Source organism: Silurus meridionalis, chromosome 28, assembly GCF_014805685.1.
Source record: "Silurus meridionalis isolate SWU-2019-XX chromosome 28, ASM1480568v1, whole genome shotgun sequence".
In the NCBI taxonomy this organism is placed as follows: domain Eukaryota; kingdom Metazoa; phylum Chordata; class Actinopteri; order Siluriformes; family Siluridae; genus Silurus; species Silurus meridionalis.
The window spans coordinates 13,109,134-13,132,771 of NC_060911.1; the positions used below are offsets into that span (position 1 = coordinate 13,109,134).

Here is a 23,638-nt window from a genome sequence, read left to right on the forward strand (position 1 = left end):
GTTTTTATTTTCAGGACCAATACAGAAAAACAGCTCACACTATTCTTCATCATCATCATCATCATCATCATCACAAAGACGAGATTTAAACCTAACGCCTCATGTCATTTCCATCACTGAATGAGTACATATATACAGTACACCGGATCATGTAACTTGTGTAAAAGAAAGCTTATATGTATAAATGCAAAGTATGTAATACATGAAATAAAGGTAAATCATGATAATGTGCTCAGTTGAATTTTTTTCGAGAAAATACCTAATGATATAAAACATTACAAAAAATGTATTACTATTTTGCCTTTTCAGGATTCTATAAAGACTCTTCAGGTTCATTTTTATATTGTTAATGGACTATCTACAATTCGCTGCCCAGTGTTCACACTAAAGCAGTGGTCCCCAACCCCCGGGCCGCAGACCGACATCTGTTCGTGGGTCAATTGATACCAGGCCGCACAGAAAGAATACATAACCTACATTATTTCCATTTTATTTATTATCTGATTCTGATCCGATTCTGTTTTATTTAGGAAAATTACCGAATTCACTCCTCCACATCTGTCTATAATTTGCTCTTGATGCATGTCAAGATGCTTGTCTCGATCACATGTCTTACCTCCATCCGCTAAACTTCTTAAAGAGGCTGCTCAGACCGCTAACACATAATACATTACCGCTAATTATATTTAGAAAATACCAGTTTTTATCCCGGTTCGTATCATTTTATTTTGTTGTATTTGTCCGCCACACCTTAAAGGCCGGTCCATGAAAATATTGTCTGACATTAAACCGGGTCCGTGGTGCAAAAAAGGTTGGGGACCTATGCAAATATATATGGTATATTTATATAATTATTAGTAAATGTGCAATAAGTTTATTATTTGGAAAATAACCAATAATTCCTCCTTCCTCACAACACTTTGCGTTCTTCCACTCTGGGGATGTTACCCTTCGAATGTGAGTTCGGTTTTGCTTCCCCACTGTTCCCTGAGGTGGCAGTTCCTTTTGCTCAACAGTTTGTTCGACGATGCCGCCTGGCCTGGAAAAGAGTCCATGCCAAACTAATCTGCACCTCTCAGCAGTGCCTAACTCAGGCCAGCCACCGCCATCGACATGCGCCCACCCTTAGAGTTACACAGAGGGTATCGTTGTCCACCCAAAACCTTCCTCTAAGGCTGGAGTCCTGGAAGCTAGTGCAGCTTAACATCAGGCCATTCAAAATAATCAGGAGAGAAAATCCTGTCACTTACCAATCACAGTTACCCAGCTCATTAAGAATCAACCCTACCCTAACGACTGCTCCTCTACAGACCCCTCTGTAAAGGAGCAGTCGTTAGGGTAACACCCCTGCACTCCCCCCACTTACCATCATGAACAGCACTGTGGCAGTAGTGGAGTCATTCAGGATCCTGGGAACCACCATCTCTCAGGGTCTGAAGTGGAACAGTCACATCGACTTTATTGTTTAAAAGGCTTTACTTCCTTCACCAGCTGAGGAAGTTTAACCTGCCACAAGAGCTGCTTAAACAGTTGTACTCAGCCATAATGGAGTCTTTCTTGTGCACCTCGATAACCATCTGGTTTGGCTCAGCTACAAAATCAGACATCAGAAGACCAGAGGAGGGAAGTAACGGAGTGCAAATACTTCGTTACTGCACTTAAGTAGATTTTTCTGGTATCAGTACTTTACTCCACTATTTATTTTTCAGACAACTTTTTACTTTTACTCATTACATTTTTACACAAATATCTGTACTTTTTACTTCTTACATTTTCAAAACAGACTCGTTACTTTAGTTTCAATCCATTGATTTTGGTGAAATTTATTATTTTATTTTCACTGGGCGCCGATTTCAGCTGAACAACGGATTTCCTGTTACTGCGCGTCTTTTTCAATCCGCTGGTGTATAAAGTCCTGACTCTCACTCTTTATGAAGATAAGAATCAGCAGGCAGAAGGCAGTAAGAAGTTTGGGGTTAATGTAGATGAGACAGAGGGAGTCAGTGATGAGAACATGACTGAGAACAGACACATTCATGATCATCATCAACTTTTCTCTGCTTGTGTTCTATATGTGGATCTTCAGCCTGGATACATTCATTAGGTAAAAACATTTTTAATTAGTTTTGTATAAATATATATATATATATATATATATATATATTTGGCTGTCAAAATTCTAATTATTTAAACGGCACTAAATGTTATTAACACGCCATCAATTCAGCGCGCATTTCTGTTTTTACCATTTAAAAAAAAAATGAAATACATAAATAAATATCTAAATTTAAAAGAGGTGAAATTAAAACCTCCAGCAAAACATACACTGACATTCACGACGTCCCTTCTTTACTTAAAAAAAAAAATAAATAAATAAACTCCACCGAAAAATATTTTTAATCAGTAAAAGTGTTTTATTTCTGCGCCAAGTCTCAAATCAAACACCAAATCCACCATGTTTTACACAATTAACCCTCTAGGTGGCGTTTTGTGGGGTTTTCAATCATTTTGGCGACACGACCTTAAATTAATGTCTTTATTGATCGTACAGATAAAAACAAAACATCATTAAAATCTGTAAAATGTCTATGATTATATATAAAAGCTTCTTGACTTGACTTGAAAGGGTTGCACTTTCTCCGGTATCACCTCATTAACTGTCAGTGTGGAAACATAGCAAAGGCTCTTAATGATGTCCACACGTCTCTGCACTGTTATAGCCTTTATATTAAATCACTGTACATATGCTTACATACATACATATATATCACATGCTGTACATATGATACATATTTATCTTCATTACTTGCACGATTGCTACTTTTTGCACTTCTGGTAGATGCCAAACTGCATTTCGTTGCTGTGTACCTGCAATGACAATAAAGTTCTATCTATCTATCTATCTATCTATCTATCTATCTATCTATCTATCTATCTATCTATCTATCTATCTATCTATCTATCTATCTATCTATCTATCCATCTATCCATCTATCTAATATTAATATGATGTGAGGTCCAGTTAACAGTTAAAACAGATAGAAGTAATAACTACTTTTTACTTCAGTACATGTCAGAGCCAAGACTTCTTTACTTTCACTTAAGTAAAAAGGTATAATTAGTACTTCAACTTTTACCCGAGTATTTTAAAACATGAGTATCTGTACTTCTACTTAAGTAAAGGATGTGTGTACTTTTGCCACCTCTACAGAAGACTACATTGACTGGCCAAAAGGATGATTGGTGCTCCCCTGCCCACTCTACAGAAACTGTACATATCTAGAGTGAGAAAAAAAGGGCTAAATAAATCACCCTGGATCCCTCACATCCAAGCCATATGCTTTTTGAACTTTTGCTGTCTGGTTACGGCTACAACGCACCAAGCACCAAGACAGTCAGGCCAAAATAAAAGTTAAACAAACAAACAAGAAAAGTTTCTTCCTCCAGGCAATCTATTGCATGAACACTTAAATTTGTGTAAGTGCAAACATACCTGGCAATAAAGCTCTTTCTGATTCATTACTTGATTATTTCATGTCTCATTACTCAAGCCTTCTCTGGCCTGTGTTTTCTCCCCTGCAGGCAGTGAAAAATGTGCAGACACTGTTGTAAAGGTACAACAAGTAGAAGGTTATAAGGCTGAATAATCAAGTAGACTTAATTTATCTGCACATATGTGTGAAATTGTAGGCCAGATGTACAGTATGTAAGGTATATATAGTTACACAATACAAGATATAGATACACATACATATAAATGAAATATGCAACTTCTTGTAGAGTTCAGACTGGATTGTTGCAAGGCACCATTCTAGGGAAGGCTACAAAAAATTGTTGCTGCACTGAAGATTTCCAAGAGCACATTTGCCTCAAATAAAAGTAGTGTGGCACAACCAGGATTTTTCCAAGAGCTGGTCGCTTGGCCAAACTGAGCAATCTGGGGAGAAGGGCCTTAGTAAGAGAAAGGACTAAGAACCTGATGGTCCTGTGTAAAAGAAATTTCCAGAAGGACAACTATCACTGCAGTCCTCGGCAGATCTATGGGATATATGGGAGAATGTTTCGACGGAAGCCTCTCCGCAGTGCAATACCAATGGAAGCCCTCTTAGAGTTTGCAAAAAAGCTCTCTAAAACTGTGGGAAGCAAGATTCTCTGTTCTAATGAAACCATTTACCAAGATTGAACTGTTTGGCATCAGTTCTAAAAATTATGTCTGGAGGAAACCAGGCACAGCTCATCATCTGAGTAAATGAAGCAAAGTACAGAGATATCCTCAATAAAAACCTGCTCCACAGCACTCAGGTCCTCAATCTGGGCTGAAGGTTTAACTTCCTACATGACAACAACCCTAAGTACACAGCCAAGACAACACAGGAGGTACTAAGGGACAACTCTAAGAATGAGCCCTGACTTTAACTTTATAAAAAAATCTCTGGAGAGGCTTAAGAGTGTGGGTCCACCAAAGGTCCCCATCCAACCTGACTGGCCTTGAGAGGATTTGCCCTAAAGAACAGCAGAAATTCCCCAATCCAGGTGTGCAAACTTTGCTGTATCATATCCAAAAAGACTGTCATTGCTGCCATAGGTGCTTCAACTAAGTACTGAGCAAAGATTTTGAATACTTGAAACCTGCCAAAAGCTGATCTACATCTGAATTCATTCAGTCACAATGTAAAAAGACGAATGGATGACGTCACAGAAAGCACATTTCCCATCCCCCATTTATCAACAGCTACTTACACCTATCTTGCATCTAAACAGGTGTGTGTTAAAGTTATTACTCAATGGTCCACCTGTGTCATCTTGGTGCTGCTGGGAGTTAAAACTCGTAAGCTTCCGTTTCGAAGCCCAATGTCTTAACCATGGAGCTCCCACTTCCACTTCCACTCACAGACCATTGTGGTAAGCCAGTGTAATGCCATTTCACTGTAAAATCAGTGAGTATGTCAAGTTTTACTTCACAAGTTCCTGTCGATATCTGTTGAACATGCTAACTCATTATATATCTGAACCAACATGGCTACCATTCTATACATGCAGTTCCATCTGGACTTCACCATACACATAGAGAGCAAACAGTTGTCTATCAATGGAATGACCTGCCCAGTCACCCCACCTGAATCCTAGTTTTCCTAGAAGCTCTGAGATGAACTGGATAGTAAAGAACAAAAGGACATGCCTGTGTCTCTCAAACACCATGAAGGATTCCACACTTTTCACAGTATTGTTTAAAACTTTCTGAAGGCATCTGTAGTGTGATTCTAACTGCTAACCTTAAAAAAGATTGGAAAGGTTTTCTTTTTCTCTAAATTGATTTCTAATCCGATTCTATGGGCAGTTAAAATCATAAAACATAAAAGTATATAAGTACAAACTTTATACGTGAAAGTTTGAGATATATCGAATCATTCACAATGTTTTTAATTATAATTTATTGTTCTGTGGTTGTTTCAAGATTATTTTTGTAAATTAACTCTACACATGCTTTTTTTTTATTTTAAAATAAAGAGATTTAAACTCTTTAGCTTTAAGTCATTATTTATAAATTAACCAAGGAATGCATTTTTTCCACTAGTGAGATGGAAATAAATTGATTTTATTTATAAAAGAAAATATGCACAGGAATAAAATAACACCTGCATAGACATTACTATAACTGTCTTTAATGAATGTATTTATTTTATTGGATGCTACGACGGCGTTTTCGTGCCACATAAAAAAGTTTTACGAGATTAAAGTCGTGGCAAAATATTTAAAATTATAAGAATAAAGTCTAAATATTTTGAGAATAAAGATGAAATTCTTTAAGGATAAAGTCAGAATTATGAGAATAAAGTCGTAGCAAAACAAGATTGAAAAATCACAGAATTGTGAGAAACGTTTAGCAAGAAACGTTAGGTTTGTAAGTTTTAGGTTTCTAACTTTAGGTTAGGATTTAACAATAAAGAAATTTTTTGTGTTTTGGTTCATCTGCATGGACATGGCAACGATTATGTAGAAAACTTAATTTATACAGAAGAAAAAAAATCAGGAAATTGCCTCTTTTGTGCAGTCTGAAGGATATCGACAGTTACATCTGCATACTATTCAAAGTTTTCGCATTGTTTCTCAAGAGACTGAAGATGACGATCTAAAAAAAAGGTGTCTGAAGGAGTTGACTTTATTCTTGTATTGCTACGACTTTAATCTTGTAACGTTCTATTAAATTCTTTTTTTTAACGTGCCACTAAAACGCAGTCGTAGGAAATGGCTTATAATACAACAACAATAATAACAATAATAATAATAATGATATCACAGTGAATTCTTGTGAACGTTTTCTCCACACATTATTTAAATGTAGAATTCTCAGTCATGTATTTCAAATTAATATTCATGAAGTCCGATATCTGCCCTCCATGTTTTCCATGTTTAAATCCTTGTTTGTGGTAATCAAGCATACACGACAGATAGTTAGGGTCAGGCTGAAGAAGATTCAGGTGTATTTGTTTGATCCACAATAGTCCACAGGGTCCACAAAAAATCAGGTTGTACCGTAACACCACAAGGAGCAATGTGTGGCAGAATGTGTTATGCTGCCTTTAATTTGATTAGATTTATCTTCCAAAAGTGTGATTTCTGTCTGTCACAGGACACTTTGAACAAATCAAGAATGCTAAGATACCAGGTGTCATGTAACTACTACTGCAAATAAGCTAGAACTGAGTTATTTCAATGTCCTGAGTCCAATAGTATCTTATTTAATAAGAAAATTTCAAAAGCATTATCAAAAGCAACACATTAAATAAATGACCAAAAGCTTTCACACTGAGGATTAGCTTGTTCAGGTTCCAGGTAACACTAATGCTAATAAAATATCTAAGAATACAATCTTTAGCATCACGGCATCGTGGTTAAGGTCTTAAGCTCCTCCAGACAGCTAGGCCCTGCCCCCTTTCCCCCTCCCTCATCACAACTCTTGTTTCTAGCCACGCCTCCACTTTGGGACGTTTTGATCGACATCTTCGTGAGGCCCGAGCTGGTCGTCGAACGCCGCCCGGAGGTGGACGAGTGGTCCGAGTAGGTTCCTTCAAACAGCCTGGCCATGAAGCCAAGGCCGGCGCGGCAGATGTGTGAGCTGCCAGCGAACACGTAAAGCAAAGGGTTCACGCTGCTGCTCAAGAACGCAAACGGCGTCACGATGGGACGAACAGAAAGTGCCGTGCGGTAAAGTTCGGAGCGGCCCTGCAGCAGACCAATCACCTGGATAAAAGAAAAGAGGTTTGAGATAAAAAAAAAATGTTACACTTTTGTTTTGCAAAAATAAGAAAATATACCTCATGAAAGAGGAACGAGATTAACAACTAAGAACAACACGCTATTTTTTCACTCATGACCACAATTTAACTTGGAAATCCAACAAGTTTTTCACAGAACAATGGATGGTGTTGGGTTTTAGACTGCGCCCTCATTAATCCAGTTACGTTATAGATTTTTTCACTGTTTTTCTAAATTTTTCCACTGAAAATTCCAAATTGTAGTGTTGACTCACTACAAAAACATACATTCATGTGACTGCCATTTAACAACAAGGCAAAAAAATAGACAATGTTGCAGTTGTTGTTGAGTTTGATAGCATTATTATAGATATGGACAAATGCATTGGGATACCTGGCTTCCAAATGTGGATCTTCTTTAAACTTTTGAAACAGAATTAGAGGCACACAACCCCTTCACTTTTCCCTTTACTTGAACTAGGAGAACTATTGAACTAGGAGAACTTGAACTATGCTTTACATCCCATGTAAAGCATATCTTCATGAAGGTGAAAGAGTTTTGGGCTCTTTCACCTTCATGAAGATATGCTTTACATTGGATGGAGTGGTAGTTCTCCTTCTGTAGAGCTCCAACCCTATTGAGCAAGGATGAATGTGAATTTGGGATGGATTGGAACATCACTGCAGACCTCCTCACCTCCATCAGTTCTTGACTTTACTAACACCCTTGTGGCTAATGAATCTCACATAAATCTCACATTAAATCTAGTGGAATATCTTTCCAGATAAGTGGAGGTTATTTTAAAAGCAAATGGGAACTGAGTGTGTAATGGGATGTTTACACACCAATCTTACACTCAGATGTTCACAAACTTTTGTCCATATAGTGTAAATGTCACTTTCTACCACATTCAGATCACATTTTTTGTCAACGAGACAAAAAATAATTGAAGCCTGATGGAAGGGATGTCATCAGGCTGATGGAAGGGAAGTCAAAGTGTCTTACACAAAAATGTGAGGTAAGTGTTTTTAGACGTTTCAGCATGGACCAGTGTAGAAAGCTTTTAAAAATGCCAGTATAGACAGTTTTTATATGAATATGCTGTTTTCAGATCAATCCTGGTTAACGTGGCTGTAGCCTTTAGACAGAACGGATGTTACAGAGATGTTTTGAGATTATTTTTGTAAATTGACCCTTTTTGAATTAAGGAAACTTCAACTCTTAAGCCTTAGGCCATAGAAGTCAGAAGGCACTTAAGTGAACTGATGATTTGCTCTCAGTCTGAACAAAAGCAATGAAAGCCAACTATCCGAACCATATAAAATTGCATAGCATCATATTTTCTTCATCGAATCGTGTTGAACAGAATCGAAATCAGATCACACTGCATCGTAAGGATGATTTGTCTCTTTTTTTGGATCTTCACCAATACTCAGTACCTGTAAGATGTTGATGACATGGTAGGGCAGCCAGAAGATAGCGAAGGCCGTGATGATGAGGAGGATGAGGAAGCTTCCCTTTATACGTCCGCGAAACATGGCGCTGCGCAGACGGCAGATGACGGAGCTGTAGCACAACACGATGAAGGTGAACGGGATCAGGAAGCCCAGCAGCGTCTCTGTCAAGTACTGAAAGAGCTCATGGTTCACGTTGTTCCAGTGGTAGGGAACACAGAGATAAATGGAACTGTTCTTCTGCAGGTAGGGCTGCAGGTTGCTATTGAAATGAAGAGAATGTAAAAAAAGAGTAATAGTTTAAGCATAATTTGACTTCAACAGAAGTTTGATGTGATCATGGGCTTGACCATCGATGCATCAGAACTGAATGACACCCCGGGGATGTGTAGGAACATGATTATAACCCAAACAGAGATGTGTTGTCATACAACCAGACATGACAGTCAATGACATGCGTGTGTGTCATCAGCAGTGTGGATACGTTACTCCAACAAAAGTAGATGTATTACTGCATTTGCATTGAACAGTTTGCATAAGTGTCCATCAGCGAACAATTGATAACCTCAACAGTAAACTATAATGAATAGACATTTTGTAATGAGGACACGTCCAGTCTGGTTTCACTCTAAGGGAATTTTGTCCTCAACAACGTCATCAGTGAGTGAATCATTGATCAGTCTTGTTCATTCAGCTTATTATTTTTATTTATTCATTTATTTTTTTAAATTTGGCAATGTGAAAACCACTTGAGCAATATGTTTTATTACTTCTTCTTCTTTTTCTTTCGGTTTCTTCTATTAGGGGTCACCACAGCTGATCCTCCGTCTCCATACCCCACCTGTCCTCTAAATCTGCCTCTTTCAACCCAACTACCTGCATGTCTTCCCTCACCACATCCATAAACCTCCTCATTGGTCTTCCTCTTTTCCTCCTTCCTGGTGACTCCATCCTCAGCATTCTCCTACTGATATACCCCATGTCCCTCCTCTACACATGTCCAAACCATCTCAATCTCACCTCCATCACCTTGTCTTCAAAAACGTCCTACATGCTCTGTCCCTCTAATAAACTCATTTCTAATCCTGTCCATCATCGTCACTCCCAACGAAAACCTCAACATCTTCAGCTCTGCTACCTCGAGCTCCACCTCCTGTCTTTTACTCAACGCCACTGTCTCTAATCCATACAACATCTGAGGTCTCACCACAGTCCTATAAACTTTCCCTTTCACTCTCACAGATACTCTTCTATCACAAATCACTTCTGCTATCACGCTTCTCCACCCACTCCACCCTGCACTCTTTTCTTTACTTCTCTAACACACTCTCCATTACTTTACACTGTTAACCCCAGGTACCTCCTCCACCTTCTCCACCTCTTCCCCCTGCAACCGCAGCAATATGTTTTTTTTACAGTATGTAATAAAAAGTAAATCATAAATAACTTTTATTACTTAAAAACAAACAGTAATCCCTGTATTTTACTTTTGTCATGACATTTGATTACTGTTATTTGCCACCCAGAGCCGTATCAGTCACCCATCATATTGGTAAACCATCAATTTCACCAGACCATCCGTTTTTTTCACAATGCTCAGAGGTTAAGGCTCTGGTTTCCTGATCTGAAGGTTGGGGGTTCAAGCCTCTGGTATCAAGTCTGACCCTGCACTCTGACCCCGGCTTCCTAACATCTCTGGGATATATCCAGAAAAATCTTTTACAGCAGAACATGGAGGTGGTAGCTCGGTGGTAAAGCATTAGACTTTGGAACTGATGGTCATGCGTTCAAACCAAGCTACCACTGCTGGGCCCTTAAGGCCCCTCAACTGCTCTGGATACGGGCGTTGGCCAAATGCGATAAATATTAATGTAGAATCAGGAAGAATATTAAAGCTATTAAAGGTTGACGAACACTCGCAAATCTCTGCTCCTCGTTTTTGATTAAAAAAAGATTTAAGAATTGTCATTTGCAAATAGGAAACTCCTAACCAGCTAATCAAAGGCTAGCGTGCAATATTTTACATTCAAACATGTATATCCAAGCCACAATATTGCTGTATAAACAGACAAATTTGTCCAAATAAGTTGCCTTTACAACCGTGATTAAACATGATTAAGTCAATATTCTTTCATAGATCATCACTGTACTGTATATGGTTCATTATGAGTACAAAAACCAAACATTCTCATTCTTCACAGCTTAGCACGAATTATCAAAAAGTTTCAAACATTTTTTGGTGGTTGTGGTATTCGTTTGCGTACAAATTGTGATTGCTTCAAAGCTGTTGAGACATCACAGTGTCATCTTGAGAAACAGATGTGAAAGGCGGTGTTGCAATCAGTGACGCAAAAACTAGTTAGAGGTTAGAACACCAGTCTCAATCCGGAAGTTCAGATTCATTCATTCAAAAGAGCTAAAAAATCCTGTATTGTCTTTATATTATAATATTATATCCTTTACACACATAAACAGATACGAACCTGCGATAGAAGGGCATGGGCAATGCCAAGAAGAATGCCAGGATCCAGATCCCCAACATGATGATGTACAGCGTCCTCTTTTTCCTTAGCCTCTGAGACAAGAAAGGCCTGATTACGGCCAGCCAGCGGTCCAGACTCATCAGGCAGATCAGATAAATAGACATGTACATGTTGACGCAGCAGAGATAGTGAATAGTCTTGCACATCCCGGCACCAAACTCCCAACCCTTGCCTCCAGCCAGCAGACGGAGGAAAAACGGGGCGCTCAGGAGGACCAGAGCATCAGCCACAGCCAGATTCAGGACTAGGAGGCATGTGACAGAGCGCCGACGAACACGACAGAGCACCGTCCACACCACAAAGAGGTTCCCAGGAAAGCCAAAGAGGAACGCAAGGACCAGGATAGCGATCACAATCTTTTGGCCGGTCAAGGAGGCAGAAGAGGGAGCCGGTGTGGAGGAGGTTGAGTTGGAGATTAAAGAAAGCGGGCTGATGCTTAGAGTGGCCATTGAGAGTGGGAAGGATTCAAGATGTTTGAAATATGGAAAGCTGTTCAGTTGCAGCTTGCAGCTTGCTCACCGTGGGCTAAACATAAGGGGAAAAGAAAAACAAATTGCTTGAGATTGAGAAACTGCAAAAGTGACTCAGTACACACTAATTGCACGTGTTGCGTCGTTGTGAAATACATGCAGCAGTTTAGCACTTACACAATGATTTTGTATGAAATGGGCGTTTCAGAGATCAAGAAGGAGTTTTCATTTACACTCAGTTATTGATGTAGATCAGGTTAATCGTGGAATCATGGACTAGATCATACCGCAATCACAGGTCAGTTTAATACTAATTCTATTATCAGGCCTCCAGATGGCAACATTTATTTTATATACACCAATCAGGCATAATATTATCACATTCTTACATTATGAGCGGTGAAGTAAATAAACTGATGATGTCTTCATCGTAGAACCTGTTAGTGGGTGGGATTTATTTTTTAGGCAGCAAGTGAACATTTTGTCCTTAAATTGACGAGTTCGAAGCAGGAAAATTGGGCAATATATATATTGCCCAATTTTCCTGCTTCAACTCGTCAAATTTGAGGACAAAAGTTCATTATATATTAAAATAAATTTAAAAATGTATATTATTATTTAAATTATTAAAATAAATAAATAAAAATAAATGGAGTTTTTATATATATATATATATATATATATATATATATATATATATATATATATATATATATATATATATATATATATATATATATATATATATATATATATATATATATATATATATATATATATGTATATATATATAATTAAATTCAACTTTTTAATTGTTCAACAGTCAAAACTTCAAAGTGCATCAACACGTAATTCAATAATCTTTGCAATTACACATTCAGCCACTAGTCACTATCAGTGAAATACAATCATAATAGAAGCACATGGAAATTAAATATTTGTTAATCAGTCCTACTTCTTCAAACTATTTTTAAATGCTGCCAAAAATGATCCCATGTTTTTTTTTTTTTTTATTTCTCCATCACAATGCACTCTCCCCAACATGCTCTCATATGTATAGTTAGACTTTTAATATACTTTTATACTTTATTCAATTCTATTCATTTTTGTTACTTTATTTATTTATTTATTTAAGATCATATTTCTATTTTTGATGGACAGTTGGACAGTCCTAAAGAGCATTTCACTACATGTCGTACACTGTATGAATGTGTGTGTGACAAATTATATTTTAATTAAGATTTAAACACACACACAAACACACACACACACACACACACACACACACACACACACACACTTCAAATTCAGGCTGATATTAAGTATATAAAATTCTTTGAGTTGTTTTTAATACATGGTTTATTTCCATCCGTTGTTCTGTAATCTAAAAATAAACGTTTTATCAATCGGTTATTCTTTTTCACAAAAACCAGTAAAGGATCGTGAAGAAAATCAACAGGATCAGAGACCTGCTGCTTTTATTCACTGATGATACTCCCCATCTTTTTTTTTTTTTTAACTCACTTTGATGCAAAACTATATTTCTGTACAGTCACTAAACACTGATGTAAACTGGAGATTTCACATTTACACCTCGAAATATTTAAGAAGTCATCTAAAGGTCATCAAACCCAAACCTTCTCCTTTATATGCAATAAAAGTCTGAACGAATTGAAATTCATTTCATTGTAGACAAAGTAAAGTTTTGAACACTTTTCTAACACACACGGTCATAAAACATACACGGTGTCCCACTGTTTTTGTTTAAGACAGGAAGTGACACTTTTTTTTAAATAGAGTGATAAAAAGCATACTTGCAAATGCATGCAAAATGAATAGGAACGATGTTCTGGTGTAGAAGGTGCGGAAATGTTCAGACGATGCTGAGAAAGCTGATAGTAGTCCAATAAAGCAAAAATGATACATATTATAGATTAATATCCAAAAGATTTAGAAAACGAATTCTAACGTGAAATTTAAAAACATGTTTTATAAAAAAACATAAATTAGAGCTGTTTTTTTGTTTGTTTACATTTTTGTTTTTATAAATTTGGAGAAATTATTCAGAGAATGGGGAATTCTCATTAGAAGATTGAAAGCTACCAGTTCACGGACTTATCATGAAATGCGGGAGTTTAATTATTGGTCAAAAAGTGAACAGGAGTTAGATTTTAATCTAAATATTGATTTGAGGCGAACAATTTTAATAGAAATGAACCACTAAGACACAAAGACATCTTACCTCGAGGAGCAGGCAGCTTGAATGGAGAAATTGAACATCTGTTTGAGTAATAATCAGTGTGTGTGTGTGTGTGTGTGTGTGTCAGTGTTTTATAAAGCGTTTATCAAGTGTATTATAGTTATGTACTTTTTTTGTCTTTCACAAGAAACAAAAAGAAGGTGTAATACAAACTGAGACACGCACAAGGAAGAGGAGAACAGGAACTTATTTTTTTTAGGTGCCTTATGCAGTCATACCAACACACACACACACACACACACACACACACACATTGCCATGTCAATATCATTGCGTAATGTAGTAAACACTAGATTGGGTTCTGGACCATCCAAAAGAAACCCAGACTAGAGTATTTTCTGAAAATACTCTAGTCTGAGTTTCTTTTGGATGGTCCAGAACCCAATCTAGTGTTTTTGGGTTGCCAGAACTTCCATAAATCATCACTGTACTGTATATGGTTCATTATGAGAACAAAAACCAAAATGGTCTTTTTAGATCAAATAGTGTGAGATCTCAGGAAACACAGACCACAGCACACATCTTCTCCTCGTTCTGATTATAGATAAAGTTCAGGAAATGTAACATTTAACCTGTAAGTCTGTACGGTTCAAATCACATTCTCATTCTTCAGCTCACAAAATCTGTACACATTCATCTACACAAGTACACAAGTGTTTTATACCCTCACACAGGACCACACACAAAACTACACAACTTATAACATGTTCTTTCTTTCTTTCTTTCTTTCTTTCTTTCTTTCTTTCTTTCTTTCTTTCTTTCTTTCTTTCTTTCTCACACATTCTTTCTTTTTATCTTTCTTTCTTTCTTTCTTTCTTTCTTTCTTTCTTTCTTTCTTTCTTTCTTTCTTTCTTTCTTTCTTTCTCACACATTCTTTCTTTTTATCTTTCTTTCTTTCTTTCTTTCTCTCTTTTCTTAATTGTTTATTTTCATATTTTGTTTATTCCTTTCTTTCTCACACATTCGTTCTTTCTTTCTTTCTTTCTTTCTTTCTTTCTTTCTTTCTTTCTTTCTTTCTTTCTTTCTTTCTTTCTCACATTCTTTCTTTCTATCTTTCTTTCTTTCTTTCTTTCTCTCTTTTCTTAATTGTTTATTTTCATATTTTGTTTATTCCTTTCTTTCTCACACATTCGTTCTTTCTTTCTTTCTTTCTTTCTTTCTTTCTTTCTTTCTTTCTTTCTTTCTTTCTTTCTTTCTTTCTTTCTTTCTTTCTTTCTTTCTTTCTTTCTTTCTCACACATTCTTTCTTTCTTTCTTTCTTTCTTTCTTTCTCACATTCATTCTTTCTTTCTTTCTTTCTTTCTTTCTTTCTTTCTCACACATTCTTTCTTTCTATCTTTCTTTCTTTCTTTCTTTCTTTCTTTCTCACACATTCTTTCTTTCTATCTTTCTTTCTTTCTCTCTTTTCTTAATTGTTTATTTTCATATTTTGTTTATTCCTTTCTTTCTCACATTCATTCTTTCTTTCTTTCTTTCTTTCTTTCTTTCTTTCTTTCTTTCTTTCTTTCTTTCTTTCTTTCTTTCTCACATTCTTTCTTTCTTTCTTTCTTTCTTTCTTTCTCACACATTCTTTCTTTTTATCTTTCTTTCTTTCTTTCTTTCTTTCTTTCTTTCTTTCTTTCTTTCTTTCTTTCTTTCTCTTTTCTTAATTGTTTATTTTCATATTTTGTTTATTCCTTTCTTTCTCACACATTCTTTCTTTCTTTCTTTCTTTCTTTCTTTCTTTCTTTCTTTCTTTCTTTCTTTCTCTTTCTTTCTTTCTTTCTTTCTTTCTTTCTTTCTTTCTTTCTTTCTTTCTTTCTATCTTTCTTTCTTTCTCACACATTCTTTCTTTTTATCTTTCTTTCTTTCTTTCTTTCTCTCTTTTCTTAATTGTTTATTTTCATATTTTGTTTATTCCTTTCTTTCTCACATTCATTCTTTCTTTCTTTCTTTCTTTCTTTCTTTCTTTCTTTCTTTCTTTCTTTCTTTCTTTCTTTCTTTCTTTCTTTCTTTTCTTTCTTTCTTTCTCACACATTCATTCTTTCTTTCTTTCTTTCTTTCTTTCTTTCTTTCTTTCTTTCTTTTCTTTATTTCTCACACATTCTTTCTTTCTATCTTTCTTTCTTTCTTTCTTTCTTTTTCTTTCTTTCTCACTCATTCTTTCTTTCTTTCTCTCTTTTCTTAATTGTTTATTTTCATATTTTGTTTATTCCTTTCTTTCTCACATTTGTTCTTTCTTTCTTTCTTTCTTTCTTTCTTTCTTTCTTTCTTTCTTTCTTTCTTTCTCACACATTCTTTCTTTCTTTCTTCTTTCTTTCTTTCTTTCTTTCTTTCTTTCTTTCTTTCTTTCTCACACATTCTTTCTTTCTTTCTATCTTTCTTTCTTTCTTCTTTCTTTCTTTCTTTCTTTCTTCTTTCTTTCTTTCTTTCTTTCTCACACATTCATTCTTTCTTTCTTTCTTTCTTTCTTTCTTTCTTTCTTTCTTTCTTTCTTTCTCACTTTCTTTCTTTCTCACATTCTTTCTTTCTTTCTTTCTTTCTTTCTTCTTTCTTTCTTTCTTTCTTTCTCATTCTTTCTTTCTTTCTTTCTTTCTTTCTTTCTCACATTCATTCTTTCTTTCTTCTTTCTTTCTTTCTTTCTCACACATTCTTTCTTTCTCACACATTCTTTCTTTCTTTCTTTCTTTCTTTCTTTCTCTTCTTTCTTTCTTTCTTTCTCACACATTCATTAATTCTTTCTTTCTTTCTTTCTTTCTTTCTTCCTTTCTTTCTCACACATTCTTCTTTCTTTCTTTCTCATTCTTTCTTTCTTCTTTCTTTCTTTCTTTCTTTCTTTCTTTCTTTCTTTCTTTCTTACTTTCTTTCTTTCTCTCACACATTCTTTCTTTCTTTCTTTCTCTTTCTTTCTTTCTCACACATTCTTCTTTCTTTCTTCTTTCTTTCTCACTTTCTTTCTTTCTTTCTTTCTTTCTCACACATTCTTTCTTTCTTTCTTTCTTTCTTCTTCTTTCTTTCTTTCTCACACATTCATTAATTCTTTCTTTCTTTCTTTCTTTCTTTCTTTCTTTCTTTCTTTCTTTCTTTCTTTCTTTCTTTCTTTCTTTCTCACACATTATTTCTTTCTTTTTCTTTCTTTCTTACTTTCTTTCTTTCACACATTCATTCTTTCTTTCTTTCTTTCTTTCTTTCTTTCTTTCTTACTTTCTTTCTTTTCTTTATTTCTCACACATTCTTTCTTTCTTTCTCACTCATTCTTTCTTTCTCACATTCGTTCTTTCTTTCTTTCTTTCTCACACATTCTTTCTTTCTCACATTCTTTCTTTCTTTCTTTCTTTCTTTCTTTCTTTCTCACATTCTTTCTTTCTATCTTTCTATCTTTCTATCTTTCTATCTTTCTATCTTTCTTTCTTTTCTTAATTGTTTATTTTCATATTTTGTTTATTCCTTTCTTTCTCACACATTCTTTCTTTCTTCCTTTCTTTCTTTCTTTCTTTCTTTCTTTCTTTCTTCCTTTCTTTCTTTCTTTCTTTCTTTCTTTCTTTCTTTCTTTCTTTCTTTCTTTCTTTCTTTCTTTCTCACACATTCTTTCTTTCTTTCTTTCTTTCTTTCTTTCTTTCTTTCTTTCTTTCTCATTCTTTCTTTCTTTCTTTCTTTCTCACATTATTTCTTTCTTTCTTTCTTTCTTTCTTTCTTTCTTTCTTTCTTTCTTTCTCACATTCTTTCTTTCTTTCTTTCTTTCTTTCTTTCTTTCTTTCTTTCTTTCTCACACATTATTTATTTATTTTTCTTTCTTTCTTACTTTCTTTCTCACATTCTTTCTTTCTTTCTTTCTTTCTTTCTTTCTTTCTTTCTTTCTTTCTTTCTTTCTTTCTTTCTTTCTTTCTTTCTTCTTTCTTTCTCACATTCTTTCTTTCTTTCTTTCTTTCTTTCTTCTTTCTTTCTCACACATTCTTTCTTTCTTTCTTTCTTTCTTTCTTACTTTCTTTCTTTCTCACACATTCGTTCTTTCTTTCTTTCTTTCTTTCTTCCTTTTTTGTTTCTTTCTTACTTTCTTTCTTTCTCACATTCTTTCTTTCTTTCTTTCTTTCTTTCTTTCTTTCTCACATTATTTCTTTCTTTCTTTCTTTCTTTCTTTCTTTCTTTCTTTCTTTCTTTCTTTCTTTCTTTCTTCTTTCTCACACATTATTTCTTTCTTTTCTTTCTTTCTTACTTTCTTTCTTTCTCACACATTCTTTCTTTTTTCTTTCTTTCTTTCTTTCTTTCTTACTTTCTTTATTTCTTTATTTCTTTATTTCTTTCTTTCTCACTCACATGTTCTTTTTTCTTTCTTTTCTTACAAATTCTTTTCACACTTTCTTTCTTTTCTTTCTTTCTTTTCTTTGGCGTGCAGAGCGTTCGAGCAGCCGAGGTTCGAGGTGATGTGGCATCGTTTCAGGGATGAAGCTTGAGACATTCTCACAAGGTAAGTTTGTGTGTAGTGATCTCCTGTTCCTGTTCTCCTCTTCCTTGTGCGTGTCTCAGTTTGTATTACACCTTCTTTTTGTTTCTTGTGAAAGACAAAAAAAGTCCATAACTATAATACACTTGATAAACGCTTTATAAAACACTGACACACACACACACACACACACACACACACACACACACACACACACACACACACACACACACACACACACACACAGTCTGGGTCTGGGTTTCTTTTGGATGGTCCAGAACCCAATCTAGTGTTTTTGGGTTGCCAGAACTTCCATAAATCATCACTGTACTGTATATGGTTCATTATGAGAACAAAACCAAAATGGTCTTTTAGATCAAATAGTGTGAGATCTCAGGAAACACAGACCACAGCACACATCTTCTCCTCGTTCTGATTATAGATAAAGTTCAGGAAATGTAACATTTAACCTGTAAGTCTGTACGGTTCAAATCACATTCTCATTCTTCAGCTCACAAAATCTGTACACATTCATCTACACAAGTACACAAGTGTTTTATACCCTCACACAGGACCACACACAAAACTACACAACTTATAACATGTTCTTTCTTTCTTTCTTTCTTTCTTTCTTTCTTTCTTTCTTTCTTTCTTTCTTTCTTTCTTTCTTTCTCACACATTCTTTCTTTTTATCTTTCTTTCTTTCTTTTCACACATTCGTTCTTTCTTTCTTTCTTTCTTTCTTTCTTTCTTTCTTACTTTCTTTTCTTAATTGTTTATTTTCATGTTTTGTTTATTTCTTTCTTTCTCACACATACGTTCTTTCGTTCTTTCTTTCTTGCTTTCTTTCGAACTTTCTTACTTTCTTTCTTTCTTTCTTTCTTTCTTTCTTTCTTTCTTTTTCTTTCTTTTCTTAATTGTTTATTTCTTTCTTTCTCACACATCGTTCTTTCTTTCTTACTTTCTTCCTTTCTTTCTTTCTTTCTTTCTTTCTTTCTTTCTTTCTTTCTTTCTTTCTTTCTTTCTTTCTCACATTCTTTCTTTCTTTCTTTCTTACTTTCTTTTCTTAATTGTTTATTTTCATATTTTGTTTATTTCTTTCTTTCTCACACATTCATTATTTAATTCTTTCTTACTTTCTTTCTCACACTTTCTTTCTTTCTTTCTTTCTTTCTTTCTTTCTTTCTTTCTTTCTTTCTTTCTTTCTTTCTTTCCCACTCACATGTTCTTTTTCTTTCTTTTCTTACAAATTCTTTTTCACACTTTCTTTCTTTTTTTCGTTCTTTCTTTCTTTGGCGTGCAGAGCGTTCGCGCAGCCGAGGTTCGAGGTGATGTGGCATCGTTTCAGGGATGAAGCTTGAGACATTCTCACAAGGTAAGTTTGTGTGTAGTGATCTCCTGTTCCTGTTCTCCTCTTCCTTGTGCGTGTCTCAGTTTGTATTACACCTTCTTTTTGTTTCTTGTGAAAGACAAAAAAAGTCCATAACTATAATACACTTGATAAACGCTTTATAAAACACTGACACACACACACACACACACACACACACACACACACACAGTCTGGGTCTGGGTTTCTTTTGGATGGTCCAGAACCCAATCTAGTGTTTTTGGGTTGCCAGAACTTCCATAAATCATCACTGTACTGTATATGGTTCATTATGAGAACAAAAACCAAAATGGTCTTTTTAGATCAAATAGTGTGAGATCTCAGGAAACACAGACCACAGCACACATCTTCTCCTCGTTCTGATTATAGATAAAGTTCAGGAAATGTAACATTTAACCTGTAAGTCTGTACGGTTCAAATCACATTCTCATTCTTCAGCTCACAAAATCTGTACACATTCATCTACACAAGTACACAAGTGTTTTATACCCTCACACAGGACCACACACAAAACTACACAACTTATAACATGTTCTTTCTTTCTTTCTTTCTTTCTTTCTTTCTTTCTTTCTTTCTTTCTTTCTTTCTTTCTTTCTTTCTCACACATCGTTCTTTCTTTCTTTCTTTCTTTCTTTCTTTCTTTCTTTCTTCTTTCTTTCTTTCTTTCTTTCTTTTCTTACTTTCTTTTCTTAATTGTTTATTTTCATGTTTTGTTTATTTCTTTCTTTCTTTCTTTCTTTCTTTCTTTTCTTACTTTCTTACTTTCTTACTTTCTTTCTTTCTTTCTTTCTTTCTTTCTTTCTTTCTTTCTTTCTTTCTTTTCTTAATTGTTTATTTCTTTCTTTCTCTTTCTTTCTTTCTTTCTTTCTTTCTTTCTTTCTTTCTTTCTCACACATTCTTTCTTTCTTTCTTTCTTTCTTTTCTTAATTGTTTATTTTCATATTTTGTTTATTTCTTTCTTTCTCACACATTCATTATTTAATTCTTTCTTACTTTCTTTCTCACACTTTCTTTCTTTCTTTCTTTCTTTCTTTCTTTCTTTCTTTCTTTCTTTCTTTCTTTCTTTCTTTCCCACTCACATGTTCTTTTTCTTTCTTTTCTTACAAATTCTTTTCACACTTTCTTTCTTTTTTTCGTTCTTTCTTTCTTTGGCGTGCAGAGCGTTCGCGCAGCCGAGGTTCGAGGTGATGTGGCATCGTTTCAGGGATGAAGCTTGAGACATTCTCACAAGGGCAGTTTGTGTGTAGTGATCTCACAGTAACTGATCTAATAACAGTTTTGAATGTTATTGTAGTTATAATGATGTAATTTTTTGTAATTTCCGTTTTTTTTCCCAATAGATGTCGCCAGAGATTTCCAGAGTCCCTCATTAGTTCTCATTGCTTTCACTTGAATCCCATTACCCTCTTGTGTATTAAAGTTCCCATTTTGGCTGAAGTTCTTGTTAATTAATGTTGTGTGGTCTGTTTCCTGTTGAGTTGACCAGTGTAAGTCATTATTTTGAGGTAATTTTTCCTTAGTTTTTCTTCTGAAGACTTTGTTTCTGGTATTTTTCCAGAATTCCTGAGAAAGTTTTGAATTCATTGTCCTTACTTGTGGACTGATTTTGCTCTGCCTTGGATTTTCGGGACTTGAGTTTTCCCTGGTTCCTTCTGCCCTAAAACATCTTTCACCCAAATATTTTATTTGGGGGGGGTCAATGCAGTGCTTAGAATTTGTTGGGAATAATTCAATGGGATAAATGAAATATTGCTTTCAGTACTGCCACTGTCTACCACGGATGCCAGTTCTTTCATGCTGTACGTTTCAGTCTTCCTTCCTTCCTTTCTTTCTGCTGACACTTACGATTTCCTTACTGTGTTTTGTAATTTTGACATTAACTCATGACGGTTATGTTTACTTCCTCTTCTCTCAATCTTTTTCCCCTGTTGCGCACACAAGCAGAAATATTTCACTTCCTGTACAAGTTCTCACTCAGCACATCCGTGTTTCTGTCCTGACTCGCACAAGTTGCAAAACAAAGCACCTCTGTTTTTTGGTGTTTTTTTAGGGGGTTTCTTCTCTGCATGAAAACATGTTTAGCATTTTAGCAATTTTACAAGTTGGCATTTGTATCACGATGCATATTTTTAAACATATTTGTATCGGTAAAAAAGATTCAGTAGATGTGCGCTACTTTTAGTATTTTAAGTGACCAATATTTTATAAAATACAGTAGAACCCGGTTATGTCGATGTCCTAGGGGGTCGCCAAAAAGCATCGAGATAACCGATGATCGAGATAAACGAAAATCAAAATGGCGGCAATATATTAACGTGCTTGACATTTCTTTATGTACATGATGTGCGTTAATAAATGTGCATGCACGTGTTTTTGGAGGTTTTTTTTTTTTACACAACAGCGTTGCCGCGATTTGTTTTATGAAGCGAAATTTTATAAAATGTACGTACATTTTGTAATGTTTTTAATTTATACTTTTTACTGTATTATTGTCAGGAATCCACCTGCCACGTGCCCCTTCGGCGGCTGTCAAAATCCGCTTTCCACCTGGATGCACACCTGGGGCTCATTATTCACTCATCCCCAGCTCCTATATATAAACCACTCATTCATCCACACTCCTTGTCGGTTATAGTTAGTATGTGAAGGTGTTTGATGCATGTTTGTCTGTGTTTTCCTGTCACACGTATTTCTATGCGTTTCTTCCTTTCCGGACTCCACGCGCTCTCCACGGCTGCAAAACACACGTATATAATTGTTATGCAGCGAACTGTGCTCCGGCTTTACCTCAGCTCATTACGCTGCATAACAATTATATACAGTATTATTTATTTACCTGTATTATTTAGTATTAATACTGCTAAAAAACAGGGCAAAAATTGTTAATAAATGGGTTTCGGTGGAGGTCGGGAACGGATTAATTGGTTTTCCATTATTTCTTATGGGCAGAGATTTACCAGTACACAATACAATTATTAGAAGGCATGGAATTAGCTTCCATTGTTATGCTGATGATACTCAGCTATATATCTTATCTAAACCAGGCGATAAAGCTCAATTAGCTCGCATAACTGAGTGTGTTAAGGAAATAAGAGATTGAATGACCCATAACTTTCTACTTTTAAATTCTGATAAGATGGAGATTTTGCTCATCGGCCCAAAAACTAGTATACAGAAGCTCCAGCATCTCAACCTGCATTTAGACGGATGTTCTGTAACCACTAGTTCAACGGTAAAAGACCTGGGAGTTATTTTAGACAGCAACTTATCTTTTAAAAATCATATCAATCAAGTTACAAAAACAGCCTTCTTTCACCTTAGAAATATTTCTAAGTTAAGAAACATGTTGTCCATATCCGATGCAGAGAAGCTCGTCCATGCGTTTATGACCTCCAGAATAGACTACTGTAATGCGTTACTAGGTGGATGTCCTGCATCATTAATAAACAAGCTTCAGTTAGTTCAGAATGCAGCAGCCAGAATTCTCACAAGGTCAAGAAAATATGATCACATAACCCCGATCTTATCGTCCCTACATTGGCTTCCTGTTAAGTTTCGAATCGACTACAAACTACTGCTACTCACTTATAAAGCACTAAATGGTTTAACTCCCATGTATCTCTTCAGTCTTTTAACACACTACAATCCGCCACGCTCCCTGAGATCTCAAAACTCTGGGCTTCTAGTAGTTCCTAGAATAGCAAAGTCCACTAAAGGTGGTAGAGCATTTTCACATTTAGCTCCTAAACTCTGGAATAGTCTTCCTGACAGTGTTCAGGGCTCAGACACACTCTCCCAGTTTAAGTGCAGATTAAAAACATATCTTTTTAGCAAAGCCTACACAT

At 35.3% G+C, this 23,638-nt stretch overlaps 1 protein-coding gene and 1 long non-coding RNA gene across 3 annotated transcripts; one reads left to right on the forward strand and one right to left on the reverse strand.

The window, feature by feature from the left end:
* Positions 1-5,575: 5,575 nt before the first annotated feature.
* Positions 5,576-14,112, reverse strand: ltb4r (leukotriene B4 receptor). 2 transcript variants are annotated; one of them, XM_046843381.1, is made up of 5 exons: positions 13,967-14,086; positions 13,539-13,616; positions 11,195-11,779; positions 8,697-8,973; positions 5,576-7,242 (listed from the first exon to the last, which is right to left on the reverse strand). In XM_046843381.1, the coding sequence occupies exons 3-5, from the start codon at positions 11,701-11,703 to the stop codon at positions 6,880-6,882; spliced, it is 1,149 nt and encodes a 382-aa protein (XP_046699337.1). In that variant the 5' UTR covers positions 11,704-11,779; positions 13,539-13,616; positions 13,967-14,086; the 3' UTR covers positions 5,576-6,879. The 2 variants fall into 2 exon arrangements, with proteins under 2 accessions (XP_046699337.1, XP_046699335.1); XM_046843379.1 differs by lacking the exon at positions 13,539-13,616 and having other exon boundaries at positions 13,967-14,112.
* Positions 14,113-14,118: 6 nt separating this feature from the next.
* On the forward strand, positions 14,119-22,088 carry LOC124381600. The gene is made up of 4 exons (XR_006924889.1): positions 14,119-14,183; positions 18,356-18,427; positions 19,707-19,778; positions 20,953-22,088. It is a non-coding gene; the product is annotated as an uncharacterized LOC124381600 (long non-coding RNA).
* Positions 22,089-23,638: the final 1,550 nt, after the last annotated feature.